Source organism: Sapajus apella, unplaced genomic scaffold (assembly GCF_009761245.1).
Source record: "Sapajus apella isolate SASKATOON/1434 unplaced genomic scaffold, GSC_monkey_1.0 scaffold1, whole genome shotgun sequence".
Classification (NCBI taxonomy): domain Eukaryota; kingdom Metazoa; phylum Chordata; class Mammalia; order Primates; family Cebidae; genus Sapajus; species Sapajus apella.
Genome location: NW_022436941.1, coordinates 88,380,319 through 88,401,558, shown reverse-complemented (window position 1 = coordinate 88,401,558; position 21,240 = coordinate 88,380,319). Strand labels below are relative to the sequence as shown.

At 34.2% G+C, this 21,240-nt stretch overlaps 1 protein-coding gene across 1 annotated transcript in view; it reads right to left on the bottom strand.

Annotated features, from left to right (window-relative positions):
- HCN1 (hyperpolarization activated cyclic nucleotide gated potassium channel 1) overlaps nucleotides 1–21,240 on the bottom strand; it is a 378,126-nt gene that overhangs the window by 31,456 nt on the left and 325,430 nt on the right. Inside the window, exon 6 of the mRNA XM_032281138.1 lies at nucleotides 8,250–8,490. Within this exon, the coding sequence (XP_032137029.1) occupies nucleotides 8,250–8,490 (241 nt within the window). The remainder of the gene's footprint in view (nucleotides 1–8,249; nucleotides 8,491–21,240) is intronic.

The following is a 21,240-nucleotide window of genomic DNA, read 5'->3' as shown; positions in this document are numbered from 1 at the left end:
CAAGATTATGGGGTTTTCTAGATATAGAATCATGTCATCTGCAAACAGGGATATAATAACAGCAAGGTATTGGTACAAAAACAGACACATAGATCTATGGAAGAGAATAGAGAGCCCAGAAATAAGACCACACACCTGTGACCATCTCTGACAAAGCTGACAAACACAAGCAATGGGAAAAGATTCCCTATTCAATTAATACTAGCCATACACAGAAGATTAAAACTGGATCCCTTCCTTATACCATATACAAAATTAACTCAAGATGGATTAAAGCCTTAAATGTAAAATCTACAACTATAAAAACCCTGGAAACAAACCAAATACCATTCTTGACATAGGAATGGGCAAAGATTTCATGACAAAGATGCCAAAAGCAATTACAACAAAAGCAACAACTGACAAATGGGATCTAATTAACCTTAGGAGCTTCTGCACAGCAAAGTAAACTATCAACAGAGTAACAGACAACCTACAGAATGGTAGACAATTTTTGCAAACTATAATCTGACTATGTATCCAGCATCTATAAGGAACTTAAACAAATTTATAAGAGAAAAATAAACAACATAAGACATACATGTGGCCAACAATCATATGAGAAAAGCTCAATATCACTGATCATTAGACAAATACAAATCAAAACCATAATGAGATATCTTCTCACACCAGTCAGAATGATTATCATTAAAAAGTAAAAAAATTACAGATGTATGTGAGATTGTGGAAGAAAGGAAATACTTATACACTGTTGGTGGGAGCGTAAATTAGTTCAACCATTGTGGAAAACAGTACAGTAATTTCTCAAAGAGTTGAAAACAGAACTACCATTGGACCCAGCTATCCCATCACAGGGTATACACCAAGAGGAATGTAAGTCATTCTACTGTAAAGACACATGCATGCGTATGTTTACTACAGCACTATTCACAATAGCAAAAACGTGGAATCAAATACTATAAATGACAAATTGTATAAAGAAAATATGGCACACAGATACCATAGAATACTATGCAGCCATAAAAGTGAATGGGATCATGTCTTCTGTGGGTACATGGATGAAACTAGAGGCTACTATCCTTAGCAAACTAATGCAGGAACAGAAAACCAAAAACGTCATGTTCTCACTTATAAATGGAAGCTAAATTATGAGAACTCATGAACACAAAGAAGGGAACAGATTCTGGGGCCTATTTGAGGATGGAGAGTAGGGGAGAGGAGGAGAAAGGAAAACAGCTGGGGACTAGACTTGGTACCTGGGTAATGAAATATTCTGTATAACCAATCGCCATGACATGAATTTACCTATGTAACAAACCTGCACATGTAACCCTGACATGAAAATAAAAGTTAAAAAAAAAATGGCACTTATTAAAAATGGAGAATATTTTAATACCCTGTAAGCCCTTTCTTTCCTAACAAACAGTTTTGAAATATCTTGGGGGTAAATGATTGCATTTATATAAATTGCAGTAAAGATGAAAATTAAGAGGAAATAAAACAAAAATATATTTAGCTAATAGCTAAGTAGAAGGAAAATCATCCAATGCATAACTCCAAAGAGACTTAGCATCTGTGCACTGAAACGCTGATTTTAAGAAGTCCAACTGTGTTTTCTAACTATGTCAATCCTCTTTCCCTTGGCTAGTGCAGAATCCAGTTTATAGAATACATCAAACTGCCGCCTTCTTGCTGAGAGGAGCTGAATACTGCTTTAATTTCCCAGTCGGGAGTTGGTATTTCATCACGAACCAGGCATATTAAATTGTTGTGTAAATGTTAAGACCACAATGTAGGCCATATGGCAGTTTTTCTTTACAGAAGAGGAGAGACCTTCAAATCAAACTGTTAAGTCTGAGAATCATTTGAAGTCACAGTCATTAATTTGGAGATATGGACAAGAGATTTATTTCTCTTTTCTAAGTGTTTCTTCCTTCTTCCTATGCACCATAAGAGAGATGGGTCTATTTAATGTGGAAAAAACAATGTAGGTCAACTCTAACTCTATTAAATTCTAAGTGGAACTTCTACAAGTTTCTATTTCATAAGGGTGGGGCAGATGCTACTTTAAAATCAATTTTCTAAGTCTACATTAGGGTCATGCTTCACTTTGGAATGAGCTGGAGAGATTTCAGATCATCAGAAATGAGTTTCCTGAGGTGAAGAAGTAGAAGTAGCTCCATATAATTTCTTTCTTTAAAACAGTTCACACTTTCCTTCAATTTGCCATCTCCATCTCAACTTTTCCTTGACACACTCCGGTTCAATTTTTACAACTCAGCTCAGAAGTGGGGTGGGTACTCTTAGGGCCTTGAACGTTTTGTTTAGGCACAAGTGGGCCAATGTACATAGATACTTGAACAATAAATCCAAAATATCTTTCTAAAATGTTATCCTCTGGGCTGGAAATACAATTTCACATCCTCTGGTGCCATTTCTCATTCTCATTTTCACTCTTCTTATATCATTGTAGATTTCTCAGTTGGAAGCTGGTGGGAATTAGGTTTATTCTTAGGTATTTCTGAGGTCCTATAGACTAAAGATACTTTCAAAGCAATAAATTTCATTTGGAAGGGTATTTCAATTAAACATTTTTCTGACTATTTTCAGCCCTGAGTTATTAAAGGTATATATTTTGGCATCTTATTCATTTTCATGGTCCCTGAGAAAGATTTCAAGATTGTTATCTGAAAAATGTAGCCAGGATCAATCACCACCAGTTTCTGTCCTCTTCATGATTTTAATGAAAAAAAGTCTTGACTTAAAGATGTTCCACCTAATGAGGGCAGGCATGTTGAATTTTATTTCCTAAAACCATCGATATCCTCCAGTAGAACTGGAGGAAGCAGGGAACTACATTTACGCAAAAACATGGTAACCGTGACACATGAATGATTCAGAAATGACCTAGGATGTGTTCTGCAGCACTTTATGACTATCTTATAAACAAATCATCAGATGCTTGCCATCACTTCCTCATCTTCTCTGATAAAATTTCTTTATTGTTTTGGGAGATACACAAAAGGAAAATTTAAGTTTTTAAAGAACTACCTAGTTAAGGAACTAAAAAATCCAAGGTTTTAAGATTCTCAGAAACTGGAAATTAACTTTTATTTAGATAATTCTCTTTCTCAAAAGGTGACAGATGTAGGAGACAAAATATAGGAGAATAATTTTTTTTTGTGTCTTCTCGCAGTGGTAAATTGATGATGATAATAATGTTATCTCTCCCTACTTATGTAGTTTAAAAACACATACCTTATTAGAAATTATAAGTGCAAACACTATCCTTTCTGTCCTCCATGTTACAATAGTACATGTACAACTATAAATATTATTATGTAAAAATGATTTCAGTGTTTAAGAAGTATTAGACCAAAAATTTCCAGTTTCTTAAGGCAGGAAGCATTGATGGTTGCTCTATAATAACAAGTATCCTGTGAACTTCAAGATAAGAGAACTTTTAACATATTTCAAATTTTTACAATAGGAGGATAAATAAATAATACTAAATTAATAGATCAACCATTGCATTGTAAGATGAATGCAATTAAGATTTTAAAGGCTATTTCTATGAAGTGTCTGATGTATTTTAGTCTTCACCTTTCTCACCCATGTCCAGTATAGCTGTATTTGTGTGAGTGATTGCCAATTAACTTGTTAGTATTGAAAATATTAGACACATCTTTTGAGATTATATTCATTTATTTGGGGTAAAAACACATATCCAAGCAAAGGGAACTACTCATTGCATACCATTAAAACATTAAGGTGGTGTTGATGTGTTTCTCTTGTAACATGGTATGAGGTACAAAGACACTTTTTAAATTACTTCTGGCATTTTAAATTTGCTAAGGACATCCTAATAATATAAGTTTAATATACACTGCAAAATTGGTGATGAAATGCAATTGAAAGTGACTAAACTTTTTTCACTTTATTATTTTTTGCTGAACTATTCTGACTGGCAATTTTATTCTTCCCATCTAAATAAATTCAGCCATGGAGAAGTGTCTCCATGGATAATGGATAGGTCAGAACAGTCATACTTAATTGAAGCATGCTTAGAGTTAGTAAATTCATATTATTTAGCAATAGGCTAGAAAGGGTGTGTGTGTGTGTGTGTGTGTGTGTGTGTGTGTGTGTGTGTGTGTGTGTGTGTGATTTGTTTTATAATTCAATAGAAGCGGAAAGAAACCTTATTTTCTGAAATGTTACAGAGTAACATTATTAGTAACAACTTTCAGAAAATTTCCCTGTTACTATAGGAAGAGTAGTGACCTGTGTGTGAAAGTTCCAGCCCTGTCAATACCAACCACACGCATTTCTCAAGCTCCTCATTCATATAAGATCATTAGATAATGAATACTCTCCCTCTAATTCTAAATTTTAAAAAATGTTATGAATAATTTAGTGTTTGACAAATATATGTCTTCCATTTTACTTCTAAAGCATATGAAAAACATACCAAAAATGACAAAGATTATTTTTGTAGTTATTTTAATATAACTGAGTTACATAATACACGTCAATTAGTATAATGCCTGGCACATTAAGAATGAGTTGTTTGAAGAATCTGAATTTTATTAAATCCTAGAGTATGACTTTATATGTGTGTGCTCACAATTCAATTTTGTTTATAGTGAGGAGATTAGAATTTTCAGAGTTGAAGTTATCTTTAGTTTGAAAAAGCTGCCATGATTATTTATTCCATCCCTACTTCCCCATCCTCTGACACACACACATTGACAGAGAATGATTTTCATTGCTATAGGATTAAGACTAACACAGATTCAGGAGAAATACAAATTGGCAATCAGATCTCCAGCGTTGATTCACCTGACATGAGTCTTGAATCAATAATGCCCCAGTACTGTCTTTTACATGCAACTCCTGCTGTATATACTACACTGGCTCTTTGGCTTCTGTTAATGCCTGTCATCATAGCACAGACTGCCAGGTATCGTGCTAGTGCTAACTATTTCAGAAATGTTAAATCATTTCATCTTCTAAGCAAACCTAATGAGGTGGGAATTACTATTATTCCAGTTTTACAGATTAGGAAATGTTCTTGGGGAAGTTTATGTCTTTCCCAAGCTCCAACAGCATCTCAGGGTGCAGCTCTATCACCTACACTCTTAACCAGTATCCTCTCATCTCCCACCACATTTCAAGGAGCGTCATAGCTCAAGGTATGACAATTTCTACTTTTTTTCACTATCCACGAAAAACAGTGGTAGTTAATTTTTAAGCACCGGAGCATGAATCATCATGAATCTTACCCACCTCCATTTCTTTTTAAAATGCTAAGTAGCTGGCCTTGAAAATACTCACAGTGATAATACTACAATTGAAATGCAGCCTTTCTTTAAAAATACCGTGGACTCTAGAATAGGCAGAAGACATTTTGGATGTTTTATGCCAAACAACCTGACAAAAAGAAATACAGCCTTCAAGAGCCCCATTCTAACATAATCATTGGTCTGAAAGGGGCTGTAGAAAGTGTCTGTCTTAATAATCTCATTTGACACATGATGATTCTGAGCCCTTGAGAGTTAAAATAGGTAGGTCCCATCTACAGAGAGGAAACTAGAACCTGGCTCTTTGGATGCTGAGCACGCTGCCACATCATGATGCCTCCTAATCCTTTTACAGTTTTGATCATAAATATAGAATTTGGTAATTTAATTTGCAATATTATGAGAAAGAATCAGGCATGAACTCATGCTTAAGGTCCCCAGACATAACTTGTGAGTTGCGTATGGTGCATAGTTTAGTAGGGAGATTCCTGGTACTGTTGCACAGTTGTAGCAACTTGGACCTTGAGACTTGAAGGGAGGGCCTAAATTTAAGAGTAAGTAAAACCTGGGCATAGAATAAAAAGCTTCTGTTATTAGCACAGGGGGAAGGCCACATGGGAAAGGAGCAAGATAGGGACAGAGTTGAAATGAGAACACAGTGAGAAACCAGCCATCTGTCCACCAACAATGAAGCACAGAAAGTAACTGCAGGACATCATTGCCTTCCAAATGAACCTATTCACAAAGCAGATTCCTAAGATCAGTCCATTATTCATAAATTGTGTTTTTGGGGGGCATTTATACAATATAACTTAAGAATATTTTAAACCTAAATACCTCACAATGATAAAAAGCCTGGTCATTATCTTTCCTATAGATATATTAACTATTCATTAGGATAAAAATATGACTTAGAAACTGAAAGATTTTTAAATTGCTTCCAAATGTATACTGAATGCCTCACAATCTAACACTTATTGTTCATATAGTAAGATGGTATTACTTTACCTTACTTTACTCTGGGCTAAGAATACAGAATAAAAAGGGTGAGTGGAGAATGAAAGTATATTAAAAATAAAATTTTGAAGCCCAGTTGCTTTGCATACTTTGTTGAGGTGTACTTTCTCAGAGACATTTATGTCACTTTCTCTCCTAGACTCCACAAATACAATGGGGCATAATATCCTTAAATAAAGCAACACAACAGAATAATAGTTTGTACAACGTTATCCAAGGAACTCAAAGTACTTTATTAATGTTAGCTTATTAGTCACACCAGAGTGTGGCAGAGGATGAATAGATTTGCTGAAGCAGGGCAAGAACATCTTAGTCGGCAAAGTTGTAGTGAGACTCAAAAGTCAAATGGGAGGCTGGAGAACAAATACGCAGGATGCCAAAGGAATTTGCTATTCTATTCAGCACTGTATTATTCCATTTAAAATGGGATAACAAATTATGATAGAGTAGGTGGCTTATGGACAAGAGAAATTTATTCTTACAATTCTGGAGCCTTGAAGTTCAAGATCTGGTTGCCAGCATGATCAGGTTCTGATGAGGGCCCTCTTCTAGTTTATATACTGCCCTCTTTGTACTCTCTCATGGTAGAAAAGAAGCTGGCTGGTCTCTGCCTTTTTATATTGGGGTATGATATAGTTTGGCTGTGTCCCCACCCAAATCTCATCTTCAATTATAGCTTCCCAAGTACGGTGGGAGGGACCTGGTGGGAGGAATCATGGAGGCAGGTTTTCCTGCACTGTTCTTGTGATAGTGAATAGGTCTCATGAGATCTGATGGTTTTATAAAGGGCAGTTCTCCATGCTTTTGCCTGCTACCATGTAAGACATGCCTCTGCTTCTCCTTTGCCTTCCGCCATGATTGTGAGGCCTCCCCTGCCATGTGGAACTGTGAGTCCATTAAACTTCTCTTTCTTTATAAATTATCTAGTCTCGGGTATGTCTTTATTAGCAGTGTGAGAATGGACAAATACAGGGCACTAATCCTATTCATGAGGGCTCCACTCTCATGACCTAATTACCTTCCAGAGTCCCCACTTCCAACATCATATTTGGGACTACAGTTTCAACGTATGAATTGCAGGGGACATAAACATTCAAAACTTAGTAAGATATTACTGAAACACTAGGTATAATTGTTTGATTTACATTTATGACTTCTGTTAAGAATTTGTAGGGCAAACAAAAAGAAATAGACACTTTTACGTTTAAAAATAATAAAAAAAGACACCATTTTTTAGAAGAAAAGTTTGGTCATTAATTTAATGTTATAGAATCTTACTCAATTAAAGGTGGCTCCAAAAGTAGATCCAATGCCACCAATATTTCAGTAAAAATCATGTGTTAGTCATCATGCTGAGGGTATGGATACAAAGAGAAACATAACATGATTTATAAGTCTGGGCAATCCTATGTGAATAGCAGTGATTTTTGCAATTTCTGGGCAGTGGGCATATCTAAAGAGAAGCTGTTGGTTTTTTAATTTCTTCTATTACTTCTGCCCATTATATGGGCCATATCAAAACATGGTGGAGAGGAATCAGTCTCTCTTGTGCAGATGACAAAAATGAAACAAAACACTTCAGTGGATGTATGGAATCTAGGTCATTAAAAGATGTTGTAGAGAAAGACTGCCAATCCTCCTGGAACTTCTGTGTAGGAGAAAATTATGCTTTCTGACTGACTTAAACTTCTGTTATTTAGTTCCAGATAAAGAGGTTGAAATAGTGCCTCAACCAATGTGGTAATAAATGCACACACATTGAGCCTGTGATTCTGAAATGTGAAAACATACTGTTATAGATACTTTGATCAGAATTCACACACAGGTTCACATTCAAAATCCGCAAAACAACATTCTGGCATCTAAAAAATTATTAAAGACACAAATTTCAAGCAGTTTAGATTTCATCTTAGTTGCATCTTTTTTACTAACCTCCAAAGTAAGAGCCATCTGTCAGCTTCATTTCTTTACTGGATTTTGTAATGACACCAGCAACACCGTGTTGAATGAAATACATTTTTTTACCCACGGCTCCTTCTCGAATGATATAATCTCCAGGTTGAAACACCTCAAATCTCAACTTGCTCAGCATGGCAGTCACAAAATTAGGATCCGCATTAGCAAACAGAGGCATTGTAGCCACCAGTTTTCGACAGTTGAAGTTGACTATCTCCTAAAGATGTCAAGAGCAAACAAATATTAAGAGAGATATTAATCATATCTGGAAGAAAAACATGCTGAAATTTAAAATATATATATAGCATAACACTGCAATTTAAATTTAGATTAAAAAATTCATAAATTCTTGTAATGCACATTACATCAAAGTCAGGATTGTTTTTTATTTTTGTGTAGAAATTTTGTATTTCCAGCACCTAGTGTAGTATAAGAAAATATTAAATATTCAATAAATGTTAATTTAATATATAAAAGTCTCAACTTTTGTAACTTCCCATTTCTTAACTACTGTGTATATGAAACTAAAACTTCTAAAATATGAACACACTCTATTCTACATTTTATCTTTTATTTATGAAGAAAGAAAGCCATATCACTTCCTATTAGTTATGACATTGCTGCTTCTGTGCTCCATTGTGATGAACAATCTAACTTGTACCTACTGGTGGGAATTCTGAAGCAAGGGCCCCGCTGTCAGGCAAAAGCATTTTGATATATATATTTTTTTGTTAGTGTCATTCACATTAGTGCAAGGACTATGAATAGTTCAGAGAAAGGAATTACACAAAGGAGATTCTAATCTAAAATTATAAATTTCAATTGGTGTCTGGGCTAGAATCAGAAAGTCATTCTCTTTTAAAGACTCTTGGGTTTCCATTGCAAGTTATGGGCTGGAGAGAGGACATATTTGCCTTTTCTTGACTTGTTTGTTTGTTTTATTCCAGGATCAGGCCAATTCTAAAATAGGAGATCTGTATGTTTGATTTCATTCTGTGGATTCTGGTCAAGATTAGACATATTGTTATCCCTATGGATGAAAATAGAAAAATGGAACTAAAAATTTTTAATCATGCAAATCAGTTATGTGACACAGACTAGACAGTGGAAATCTACATTTTGCCATAAAGCCACTTCTCAGAAATTTCCTTACCAATGAGTTGCCTCACAAAAGATTGGGACTGCATTTGTAACCTTGTTTAAGAGGAATAGAAATTGGACACCTCTGCTAAGAGGTAGAAAGAAGGCACAAAGAATTGTAGGTATTAACAGAGCCTGAGAAGTGTATCTTACACCTTGGGGAAATATGCCATACAGATGCATCAATTCTAAGACTCAGAAATAAGGTATCTATGATCTTACTTCATAAAATGACCTAAAACCATCCAGGATAGATGAAGAATTCCAGCTGATACAGAAGACATAAGATTTTGGATCTACCATGGAAGAAGTGTTTCATCCTCAGCAATATCTTGTGAGTTTAGCAAAGCATAGCAATGTCTGTAATAGTGGAGCTTCACGGAAGATGATAAAATATTACAAATGACCAACAATAATCAGAAAGTTAACATAAAAGCAAAGACAAGAGAAAGATATTAAATGCGGTACTTGGTGCAGCATTATTCAAGCCAAAATACAGAGTTGACTCTGTGATTGACAGTATCTAGGGCAATTTGTGATAATATTAGCTGATGTATAGAGTGTGAATCTATAACAATGTTCAGCAATTAGTAAGTACTCAATAAAGTTGCACATATGTAAAGGAAGCAGTGGAGAAGGAAGAAATGAAGGAGGGAAGGAAGGAAGGGAGGGAGCAGGTGGGAAGGAAAGAAGGAAGGAATGAAAGAAGAAATAGGGAGAGAAGGATGGAGAAAGGGAGGCAGGAAGTAAGGAAGGAAGAAAGAGAGGAAGAGAAGGAAGGAAGAAAGGGATCAAAGAAGGAAAAGAGGGAGGGTGGGAGTCTTTTTTTTTTTTACAACTGAGACTCCATCTTCCTCCCTTCCCTCTGTTGAGCACGGGGATTTCCCTCAAAGAATACAATAAGGAAAAGGGGGAAAAGGAGTAACTTTACAGTAAAGAAACATGAGAAACCCCACCTCAAGCAGATGATCAATGTTAACATCAACAGGGCTAAATCATCTCAGTAGCATGTACTCTTGGTATAATGTAATCAGAAGGGCATTTTACTTTTGTGGCATTCCTACACCAAACCCTTAATCCCAGTTAATCATGACAAAAGCATCAGCACACCCAAATTCAGGAAAATCCTATATAATATTTGGCCAGTGCTCCTCAAGATGGTCAAGGTAATCAAAAATAAGGAAATTTGGAAGAAACTGTCCGAGACAAGGAGACACGACAATGGACCATAATGTGGTTTCCTGGATGGGATCCTAGGGCAGAAAAAAAGGACTTTAAATAAAAGGAAGGGAATCTGAATAATGTTTGGATTTAATAATAATGTATCAATGTTGAGTCACAACCATAGTTACTACAAACATAGCATACTAACGTAAAGTATTAAAAACAGGGGAAATTGTATGTAAGGTATATGGGAATTCTCCATACCATTTTTGAAACTTTCCTGCTGATATCATTTGGATGCTTGGAACTCCAAGTGTCATGCTGGAATTTGACCCAATGTTGGAGATATGCGAGGAGGTGTTTCAGTCATAGGAGAGAAGAGCCCACATGAATGATTTGTTGCTGTCCTTGAGTAATGAGTGAGTTCTTACTCTATTAATTCTTATGAGATCTGATTGTTAAAGAGAGCCTGGCACCTACTCTCTCTTGTCCTCTCTCATCATGTGACATGCAGGCTCTCCTTCCCCTTCCACCATGAATGAATACTTCCTGAGGTCCTCACTAGAAGCAGATGCTGGTGCCATGCATCTTGTACAGGCTGTTGAATCATGAGACAAATAAACTTCTTTATAAATAACTCAGCCTCAGGTATTCATTTATAGCAATGCAAAATGAATTAAGACATCTGTAAACAAAATTATTATAAAATAAAAAGCTTATTAAAGATATAATTACCTCTCTTCATAGTCAATACGAATATGAAATATTGTCATAGTATGTAAAGCGTATTTTCTTCAAGTTAACTCATTTAAAAGTTAATTTAAAAAATATCTCCTAGTACATACTTGAAAACAATCATATTATACTGCAGTTTGAGTATAAACAGCAGGCCTGGAATGTTTCTGTTTATATTGCTGTGGGGTTCAAAATTGTAGTCTGTCAAGAAGAAGACAAATTGTATATATATATCTCATGCATTTTCAATCTCATACATTTCTATTAAGTTTTTCTTTAAAAATACAAATCTGTAATTATTTCTGTATTCTGTCCCATTGGTCTATGAGTCTGTTCTTATACCAGTACCATGCTGTTTTGGTTACTGTAGCCCTATAGTATAGTTTGAAGTTGGGTAGCATGATGCCTCCAGCTTTGTTCTTTTTGTTTAGGATTGTCTTAGCTATTTGGGCTCGTTTTTAGTTCCATATGAATTTTAAAATAGTTTTTTTTCTATTTCTGTGGACAATATCAGTGGTAGTTGAATGGGAATAGCACTGAATCTATAAATTACTTTGAGTGGTATAGTCACTTTAACAATATTAATTCTTCTTTGATTCTTCATTGATTCTTCCATGAGCATGGAATGTTTTTCCATTTGTTTGTATCACCTATGATTTCTTTGAGTAGTGTTTTGTATTCTTCTTGTATTCCCTTGTTAACTGTATTCCTAGTTACTTTACTCCTTTTGTGGCAACTGCTAATGGAAGGTCTTCCAAGATTTGGCTCTTGGCTTGAATGTTGTTGGTGTACAGGAATGCTAACACAATTTTTATACATTGATTTTGTATCCTGAGACTTTACTGAAGTTGCTTATCAGCTTAGGAAGCTTTTGGGCTGAGATGATGAAGTTTTCTAGACATGAGATCATGTCATCTGCAAACAAGGATATCTTGACTTCCTCTCTTATTTGGATGCGCTTTATTTAGTTCTCTTGCATAATTGCTGTGGTCAGAACTTCCAATACTATGTCAAATAGGAGTGGTAGGAGAATACATCCTAGTCTGGTGCTGGGTTTCAAAGGGAATATTTCCGGCTTTTGCCAATTTAGTATGATGTTAGCTGTGGGTTTGTCATCTATTGCTCTTTTATTTTGAGGTATGTTCCTTCAATACCTCATTTATTGACAGTTTTTAACATGAAGGGAAGTTGGATTTTATCAAAAGCCTTTTCGGCATCTATTAAGATAATCATGTGGTTTTGTCTTCAGTTCTGTTTATGTGATGAATCACATTTATTAATTTGTGGATGCTGCACCAACCTTGCATCCCAGGGATGAACCCTACTTGGTTGTGGTGGATAAGCTTTTTTGATGTGCTGATAGATTCAGTTTGTCAGTATTTTGTTGAGGATTTTATAACAATGTTCATCAAGGATATTGGGCTGAAGTTTTCTTTTTTTGTTGTTTCTTTGCCAGGTTTTGGTATCAGGACGATGCTTACCTCATAGAATAAGTTAGGGAGGAGTCCCTCCTTTTCAATTTTTTTGGAATATTTTCAATAGGAATGCTACTGGCTATTCTTTGTACACCTGGTAGAATTTAGTTGTGAATCCATTTGGTCCTGGGAGTTTTTTTTGGTTGGTAGGCTATTACTGCCTCAAGACTAAATGTAAAACCTAAAACTATAAAAACCATGGAAGATAACCTAGCCAATACCATTAAGGACAAAAGCACAAGCAAAGATTTTATAATGATGACCCCAAAAGCAACTGAAACAAAAGCAGAAATTGACAAATGGGAACTAATAAAACTAAAGAGCTTCTACACAGCAAAATAAACTATCAACAATGTAAACAGAAAACCTACACAACGAGAGAAAATTTTTGCAAACTATTTATCTGACAAATGTCTAATATCCAGCATCTATAGGAACTTAAACAAATTGTCAAGAAAAATACAAATAACCCCATTAAAAGGTGGGTAAAGGACATGAACAGACACTTCTCAAAAGAAGACATACACGTGGCCAACAAGCATCTGATAAATAGCTCAACATCACTGATCATTAGAGACATATAAATCAAAACCACAATGAGATACCATCTCACACCAATCATAATGGCTCTCATTAAAAAGTAAAAAAATAACAGATGCTGGTGATGTTGTGGATAAAAAGGAACACTCTTGATTTGAGTGTAAATTAGTTCAGATCTTGTGGAAGATCTGATGATTCCTCAAAGACCTAGAGACAGAAATACCATTTGACCCAGCAATCCCATTACTGAGAATATACCCACAGGAATATACATTGTTCTATTATAAAGACACATGCATGTATATGTTTATTGTAGCACAATTCACAATAGCAAAGACATGGAATCAACCCAAATGCCCATCAAGGAATGACTGGACAAAGAAAATGTGGTAAATATACAGTGTGGAATACTATGCAGCCATAAAAAAAACAAGACAATGTCTTTCGCAGGGACATGGATGGAATGGAGACTATTATACTTAGCAAATTAATTCAGGAATAGAAAACAAAAAACCTCATGTTGAGAACACATGGACATATAGAAAGGAACAACACATACTGGGGCCTATCGGAGGGTGGGAGGAGGACTAGAATCAGGAAAAATAACTAATAAACACTAGGGTTAATACCTGGGTGATGAAATAATCTGTACAAGAAACCCTAAGGACCCCCATGTTCTCTATTTAACAAACCTGCACATCCTGCACATGTACCCCTGAACTTAAAATGAAAGTTAAAAAATCTTTTTTTATTTCTATGTTAGAAATATATCTTCATTTATTAAAGACATCAGAATGAGGGAGACACAAAAATGTTGTTCCAAAGAAATTCTCTCTCCAAGGATTATTACTACATAATTTACATAGCATCAATGTGGTTTTTATTTTAAAGCATCTCAAGTTGCCCACTAGCAAAAGGATGGATTTCAAATGTTACTATTTAAAATACAGTGGTTCAATTCCTTGTTATATTGGCAATCAGCTTATGCAAGAAAATTTGCTTAAACATCTAAGAAGGGAATTGATAATTTTGGGTAACATTTTGTTTTGTTAAAATAAATCATAATAGATATTTTGTATAAACACCCATGTAGAAATAACATAATTTTGAAGTTATACAATATTAAGTTCTCTGGATTGGACTTGTTTCTTTACTGTTGATAATTATGGCATAAGTGTTATGACCCATGGAGGATATGTTGCCCATAAAAGGACCAGTTCGATATAAAAGTATTGACTTAAGAAATGCCAAGAATGTGATTTTGGTGATATTCTTTGCATAAGGTTTCTCATTGAAAATGCAGGAGACCTACAGCTCTATTTATTCCTCTGAGGAAAAGTTCAGACAGAGCAGTAATTGGAGAGTAAGAGTACACTGGTCTCCTTGGAACCTGGAGGGAATATTCGCCCTCAAAGTTCATCAACCCCTTCCTCAAATTTCTAGCTAGGAAATAAACACTTGGAAGACAAATAAGCTCAGATGCTTTGGGAAATGCTGCAAACTATTTCCTTGAATATTTCAAGTTAGAAACAATCTTTGTCATCCAGAAGGGTCCACATTGGAACTCAAGGTGTACATATATTTGTATTCATTAAGAAGGCATCTTAAAAGATGACATGAGATAGAAATATTTATGTTATATTTTTCTGGGATCTGCCTTTCAACCATATGGAATGGTTGTTTAAGCCTTCTAAAACCTTCACGCACATGCTTGGGTGAAGATTTTTCTTATGCAACGCCCTCTTGAGGATGCTTTTCATATGGCAAACAGTAACCCTGCTACATGGTAGCGTTAAGATTTTAAATCGAATTTTATATATTATAAAAGAGCATAATACAAGAATGAAACAGCAATAAAGAACCCTGTTATTTGATCTTAGGTTGAAATGATGCCTATTTATTTTAGATATAAAAATCTTTGCTTACAGCAGTCCTTCCCATTATTTTGCTAAAATATGACAGGATTATTCACGTTCCTTTTTTAGTTACAGTATAGGGAGTATTTTTTTAAGTTACAATATACATGAAGTGGACAAATCCTAAGTGTACAAAAATTTTAAGTGATTTATTTACAAATATATGCACCTGTATAACCCGTCAGATCCAAATATAGACTATTTCTCAGAAGGCTCCTTTTGCTTCATTTCAATCAACCCAGAGGTTTTAGCTATTTTGATTTCTAGAGTAGTTCTGCTTGTTCTTGAAATTGAAATAAATGAGATCACATACTGTGTAGTCTTTTGTGTCTTGCTTCTTTTACTCTCCATTCTGTTAATTTGATTCTTTTAATATTGCAGGCTATATTTCATTTTATGGTTACGCTACAATTTATTTATCCATTCTACTCTTCATGACATTGGCTTGTTTTCAGTTTTAGGCTAATAAAATAAATGTGAGCTAAAAATTAAAAGCCGGGAGTAACATTCCTGAAGCACCTTATGCACTGACTTCTCTTGAGTATATACCTTATATTGGAATTTCTGGATAGCAGAATAAGCATATATTTCACTATAGTTGCTGACAAAAGTTTTCCTAGATGACTCTATTATTATTCTTTCATTTCAGCAACATGTGATGTTCCAGTTGTGCCATATCTTCGGCAAAATTTGATTTTATCATTTAGCCATTGGTGGGTAATTGGACATACCTTACTGTTTGGCTTTTTGCATTTGTGTTTGTTTTCTTGTAGTTTTAATTTTCATTTTCCCATGAGTATCTTCATTATGCACATTTTCCTAAACTTTTCCGTCAGATGAATATCCTGTTTTGTGAAGTGCCCAATCAAGAGTTTCCCTGCTTTTTCTCTGGTATGAGTTCTTCTTTTACTCATGACATGAATTCCTTTTTGGGGGAGATGCACCTCAAATACCTCTCCACATCTGTGGCTTGCATTTTCACTCTAAGTACTATCTTTTACTGTAATTGTTTTGTTAATTTGTTTCCTGGTTTTTTTTTTTCACTTTAATAACTACCAGAAAAAAATGGATTTGATATATTCAGATTGCTTCTAGAAGGATGTATCTTAATCACAAAGCTGTATTTTGGAATTCTAAATACTCTGAGACTTTAAGAAATGCTAAGCAATATCTCATTTAGCTATTATAAAAAATAATAGCAAAACTTTAGGGTTCCTTAAGCACTATAATTCTATATTGCTAGCTTAAACATCACTGAATAAAGTTCCATTTTGTGACACATCTAATTCAGCTCCATTTTACATTACTATTATTCTAAACAGTATGTTTCTGAAAAGTTTTAAGCATGTTAGCTATAAATATAATTTCCACCATTACGCAAATGAATCATAGAGTAATCTTAACAAAATAGAACTGCTGTTACATTGCTAAATTTCTGCACTCCAACACACCCCATATTTTTAGACTATACAGAACATATAAGATCTTCCTTCTAAGAACTTATATCAGACAGACATTCAAAAGGCATCCATACTATATTGACTTCAGAAACAAATAAATATATATAAACAAATGTATACCATGTGACATCTCATCTCCTAGAAAATCGTATTAAAAAGTGCTCCAAATATCCCATTTTTTCTTTCCAATTCAGTAGCTTGGATTCATTATAATCAAAACAGCAGTTGGATATGTTTAGGGAATTGTTTGAGGCAAAGATAATTCTAAGAATGAATGTAATAAAAAGAAAAGACAACATTTATTGAGTTCTTGCTGGGTTTCAGGTATTGTCTAAGTGTTTTACAAATATTGTTTTATCCACACAACAACCCTATATCTTAGGTAGTACTGCTGCCCCATTTTGTAGATGTCATGTAGTTTGCTAGTAACCACATACTTGCAAGAGGAGAAACTATGGTATCTCAGGGTAGCCTTGATCTCCAGGTTGGGATTTTGATGGATTCTGAGAAGCCACCTTATCCTTTGCACAAATCTAGAATCACAACAAACCTTGAAGATTTGGATATTAACCAACAATTTGTTTTGTTAAGTTGTATACATTTTGAAAGACTAACATGGACATTTGCTGATTGTCAGGTGGCAAACTGAAAGCTATACACTTGGCTTTTTAAAATTTTCCTCAGAGTAATGGTTTGTAGAAATCTGAATCTGAATCCCTTTATACATGGCATGTACATTTCTACTGGTTACAGTTTTTAAAACACCATCTGTATTCAATATCTTGCTACTCCTACAATTAGGCTACCTGACTGGTTCTTAAAGCAATGTAATTTGAGATCTTTGGACACTAAAGCAAGGAACTGCAGGAAAGGAAAGGGAGAACACTATTTGTTCTTTTCTGTTCGGGATTCATGTTTTTTATCACAAGGGACAGTGTCAACAAACTGAAAAAAAATCTCTTCATAGCTTGTCAATGACTGCCCTTTCTACCTCCTTTTCAAAGAAATGTTTCTGTCTATTTGTTTCCTCAATGGTGTCTCTGGATCTCCCCAAACAGTCCTCAAAATACATTGTAATTTAATTTGATTACAAATTAGGGTTGTAGAAAGAGGATGATAATCTGATTTATTGAGCCCCATTTTGAGCCAGGAAATTTGCATATTTAATCTCACATATTCCTGGGGAAAAAAGCTAACAATAAACTCAAATTTTGTTTTATTTCTTCCACATATGCAGAAGAACGAAGTGGCGCTTAGAGAGAGGAAAAGTATTGTCCACAGAGCTAGAATATGTGTAGAGAAAACTAACTGTGCTCATTTCACCCTGCCATGAGGCCTCCTAGTTACCTGGATAAAAGTCATGAAAGCTTAGCATGTAGAATTAACCCATACCTTTATATTTTGCAATAATGTAATACTTTAGAATGAAAAAAAAAAAAGGGCCACTTTTAGCATCTTATGACTTTAATCTAAAATTTTGCCCATTTGAGACTAATATCTATTTTTTTGCTTAAATATGTTTCTTAGAACATTTACATTTTAAACTGACTTGAATGCCACATTTTACACACATACATATTTTTATGGCAGATCATTTAATGGCAACACATTTAACTGTTGTGGGATTATTTAAAGATACATGGTTCTAGTTAAAACATATGTTAAAAATCTTGTGTTTTATTGTATATGATTCAAATTTTGCTATAAAAAGATAACTGCTTTAACAATAATCAAAAATTTTTGAAAACTAAGAAAACAACGTTTATTTTGCATACAAAAATAATTTTATCTTCAATTATATACATTCATTTATATATCAGGTAAATAAGAAGCAATTCCTCTGTGTCTCACCAGAAAATTAGTGTAAAAGGTAAATATGGAAGAAAACAAATGAGATCTTGAGGAATATCTAAATGATTCAGCGTTATATTGGTAAATAAGCATCCTGGATAACATGAACTCATTTCCTCTAATAAGTCCGTAACATAGTCACAAATGACTTAAAGGAAAACTGAAGTATTGGTAGCTGGAGCTATACAACAATTACTAATTTAAAAAAAATGTAAACATGGATCCTGAGGACACTTAACAAAGGTGTTAATGGGCTGTGGTGGCTGTCCTGAACTCAACTAAATTATACGCAAATAGGTGAATACTGTAGTTGTGTCTTATATGAAACAGATGGTAGCTTTCGTTAGATTTTTAAAGGGGCCGCTGGTCTCAATGTAGCATAATGACCACAGTGATGATCCCCACTAACATTTATTAAATGCTTTGTGTTTTCTCATGTACGTATAACAACCCAATGAAATAAATACAGGTTGAGAACCCCTTATGTGAAATGCTTGAGACCAGAAATGTTGCAGATTTCTTATTTTTGTCTCATTTTGGAATATTTGCATATCCCAAATGAGAAATCTTGGGGATGGGACTCAACTTTAAACATGAGATTCATTTATGTCTCATATATACCTCAAACATTAGCCTGAAGATAATTTTATACAATATTTTAAATAATTTGTACATGAAGTAAAGTTTTGATTGCAATCTGTCACATAAGGTCAGGTGTGGAATTTTTCACTTTTGGCATTGTGTCAGTGCTCAAAAAGTTTCCAATATTAGAGTATTCAGAATTTTCGATTTTCAGATTAGTAATGCTCAACCTGTAGTTACATTATTTACCCAATTTTATAGATAAACCAAATGAGTCTCAAAATGGTTGTCATTTGACAATAATCACAGCATGTAGGAAGTGAAGTCTACTACTACTAATAGGTATGCAGTTTGTTCCTTGAGCAACCTTGTCTGTTATGATAGTTCCTAACTGCATGGGGTTATCAGGCACTTGAAATGTGGCTAGTGTAATGGAGAAACTGAGTTTCTAATTTATTTAATTTTAACCCATTTAAGTTTAAAGTTAAACGCTGACATAATTCAGTTTTTAGAAAATGTTAAATTATGTTTGAAGAAACTTAGACAGGTGGATATACTTTTTCAACTGTAAATTGTATGAAATCTACATACAGATTAAGCATTTCTGAAAAAAATTCAGCATCCAATCAAGATGTGCTGCAAGTATTAAAATACACACCAGATTGTGAAGACTTAAAAAAAAAGAATGTAAACTATCTCATGAATGATGTTCTTATATTGATTGTGTGTTGAAATTATAACATTTTGGATATATTTAGTTTACAAAATTTATTACACTTAATTTTACTTTTTTATTTTTTAGTATAACAAGTAGAAAATTTAACTTATATGATTCATCCTATGTCTCCACTGGACAGTCAGCACTGCCGTAGAACAATTATGATATCATATAGAAGGGAATTTGAAAAATAAAATGGTAGAATGTCTTTCTAGATTTTTTAAAACCTTTGTTAATTTAAAAGGAATTCAACAAGAGAAGCATAAAGTACAAGTTTTCAATATTTATTTATAATTTGAAGAGAAAGGTGAAACAGAAGATGAAACTTCCATAGACTAATAGAACATGGCTTGGTTTGATGCTTGGAAAAATAAGATTTGGATGCTAAGTCTTCCAAGAAGAATAAATCAATACCTGGAAATGGCTAACCAAAGTTAATTTTGAGAAATGCCACGGAAAAGCTCTATGGAAGTCATCTACAATTATAATCTCTAAGCTCACTATATGAAGTTTGTGAGAAAAAAAATTAAAAAAATTAAGAATTAAGGAAAATTAAAAAAACAAATAAAATAAAACATCATTATCTTGTAATAAAGTTCCCCAAGCTTCTATCCCTTTGGAGCAGTCCTTAGTGCCCTAGGAAATGACAGCTCAGAAATGAAGTGTTCAGCACAGAGCTTGGTGCATAGAAGCTGCCCACATGGGAAGAAGTTTGTAGGTACAATGTAGGACCATTCTGGAGCAAGAACAAAATATACTCAGGATTATTACAAGGGCATTTGCCCTCATCAAGGCTCTCAGATAGATATGTACCACAAAGGAGAAAAAAATTGCGTCAACGACCTGCCATAGATGACATTTACCTCCCTGTTATTATTTAGAGGAAGACTGTTACTCTGTGGACTTACTTATGATATTTTTCTCAATTGCCAGGTTCCAATCCAGAGTCACATAAATCTTTAGGGGATATGACTCAAAATCTCTGTTGTTAATAAAATACTCCAAGTCACAAGCAGTCAGGTGTGGAAACCACGGCTCCTAGATTAACAAGTATCCAGAAACCTATATCTCATTGAGAAAGAAAGCTACATATGTATATATTCAATATATGATAATTATAAATAATAAAATAAACATGGGTTTTGATCAAAGCCAAGAAATAAAACATAGGACTTGTAATAAAACTACTCTACTAATATGATAAATTTGGAAGGTGAATTATAAATTACACAAACATTCCATTTTTTAAAAAAGAAAACATATGAGGGCAATTTGAAAAATATATATTTTTCCATCAGCATTTCCAGGGACTTATATTAACCTAGTGGTTTGTCTTCTAAATTGCAAGATGGTTGACTGCATATATAAGAAAATCAGCCCATACTA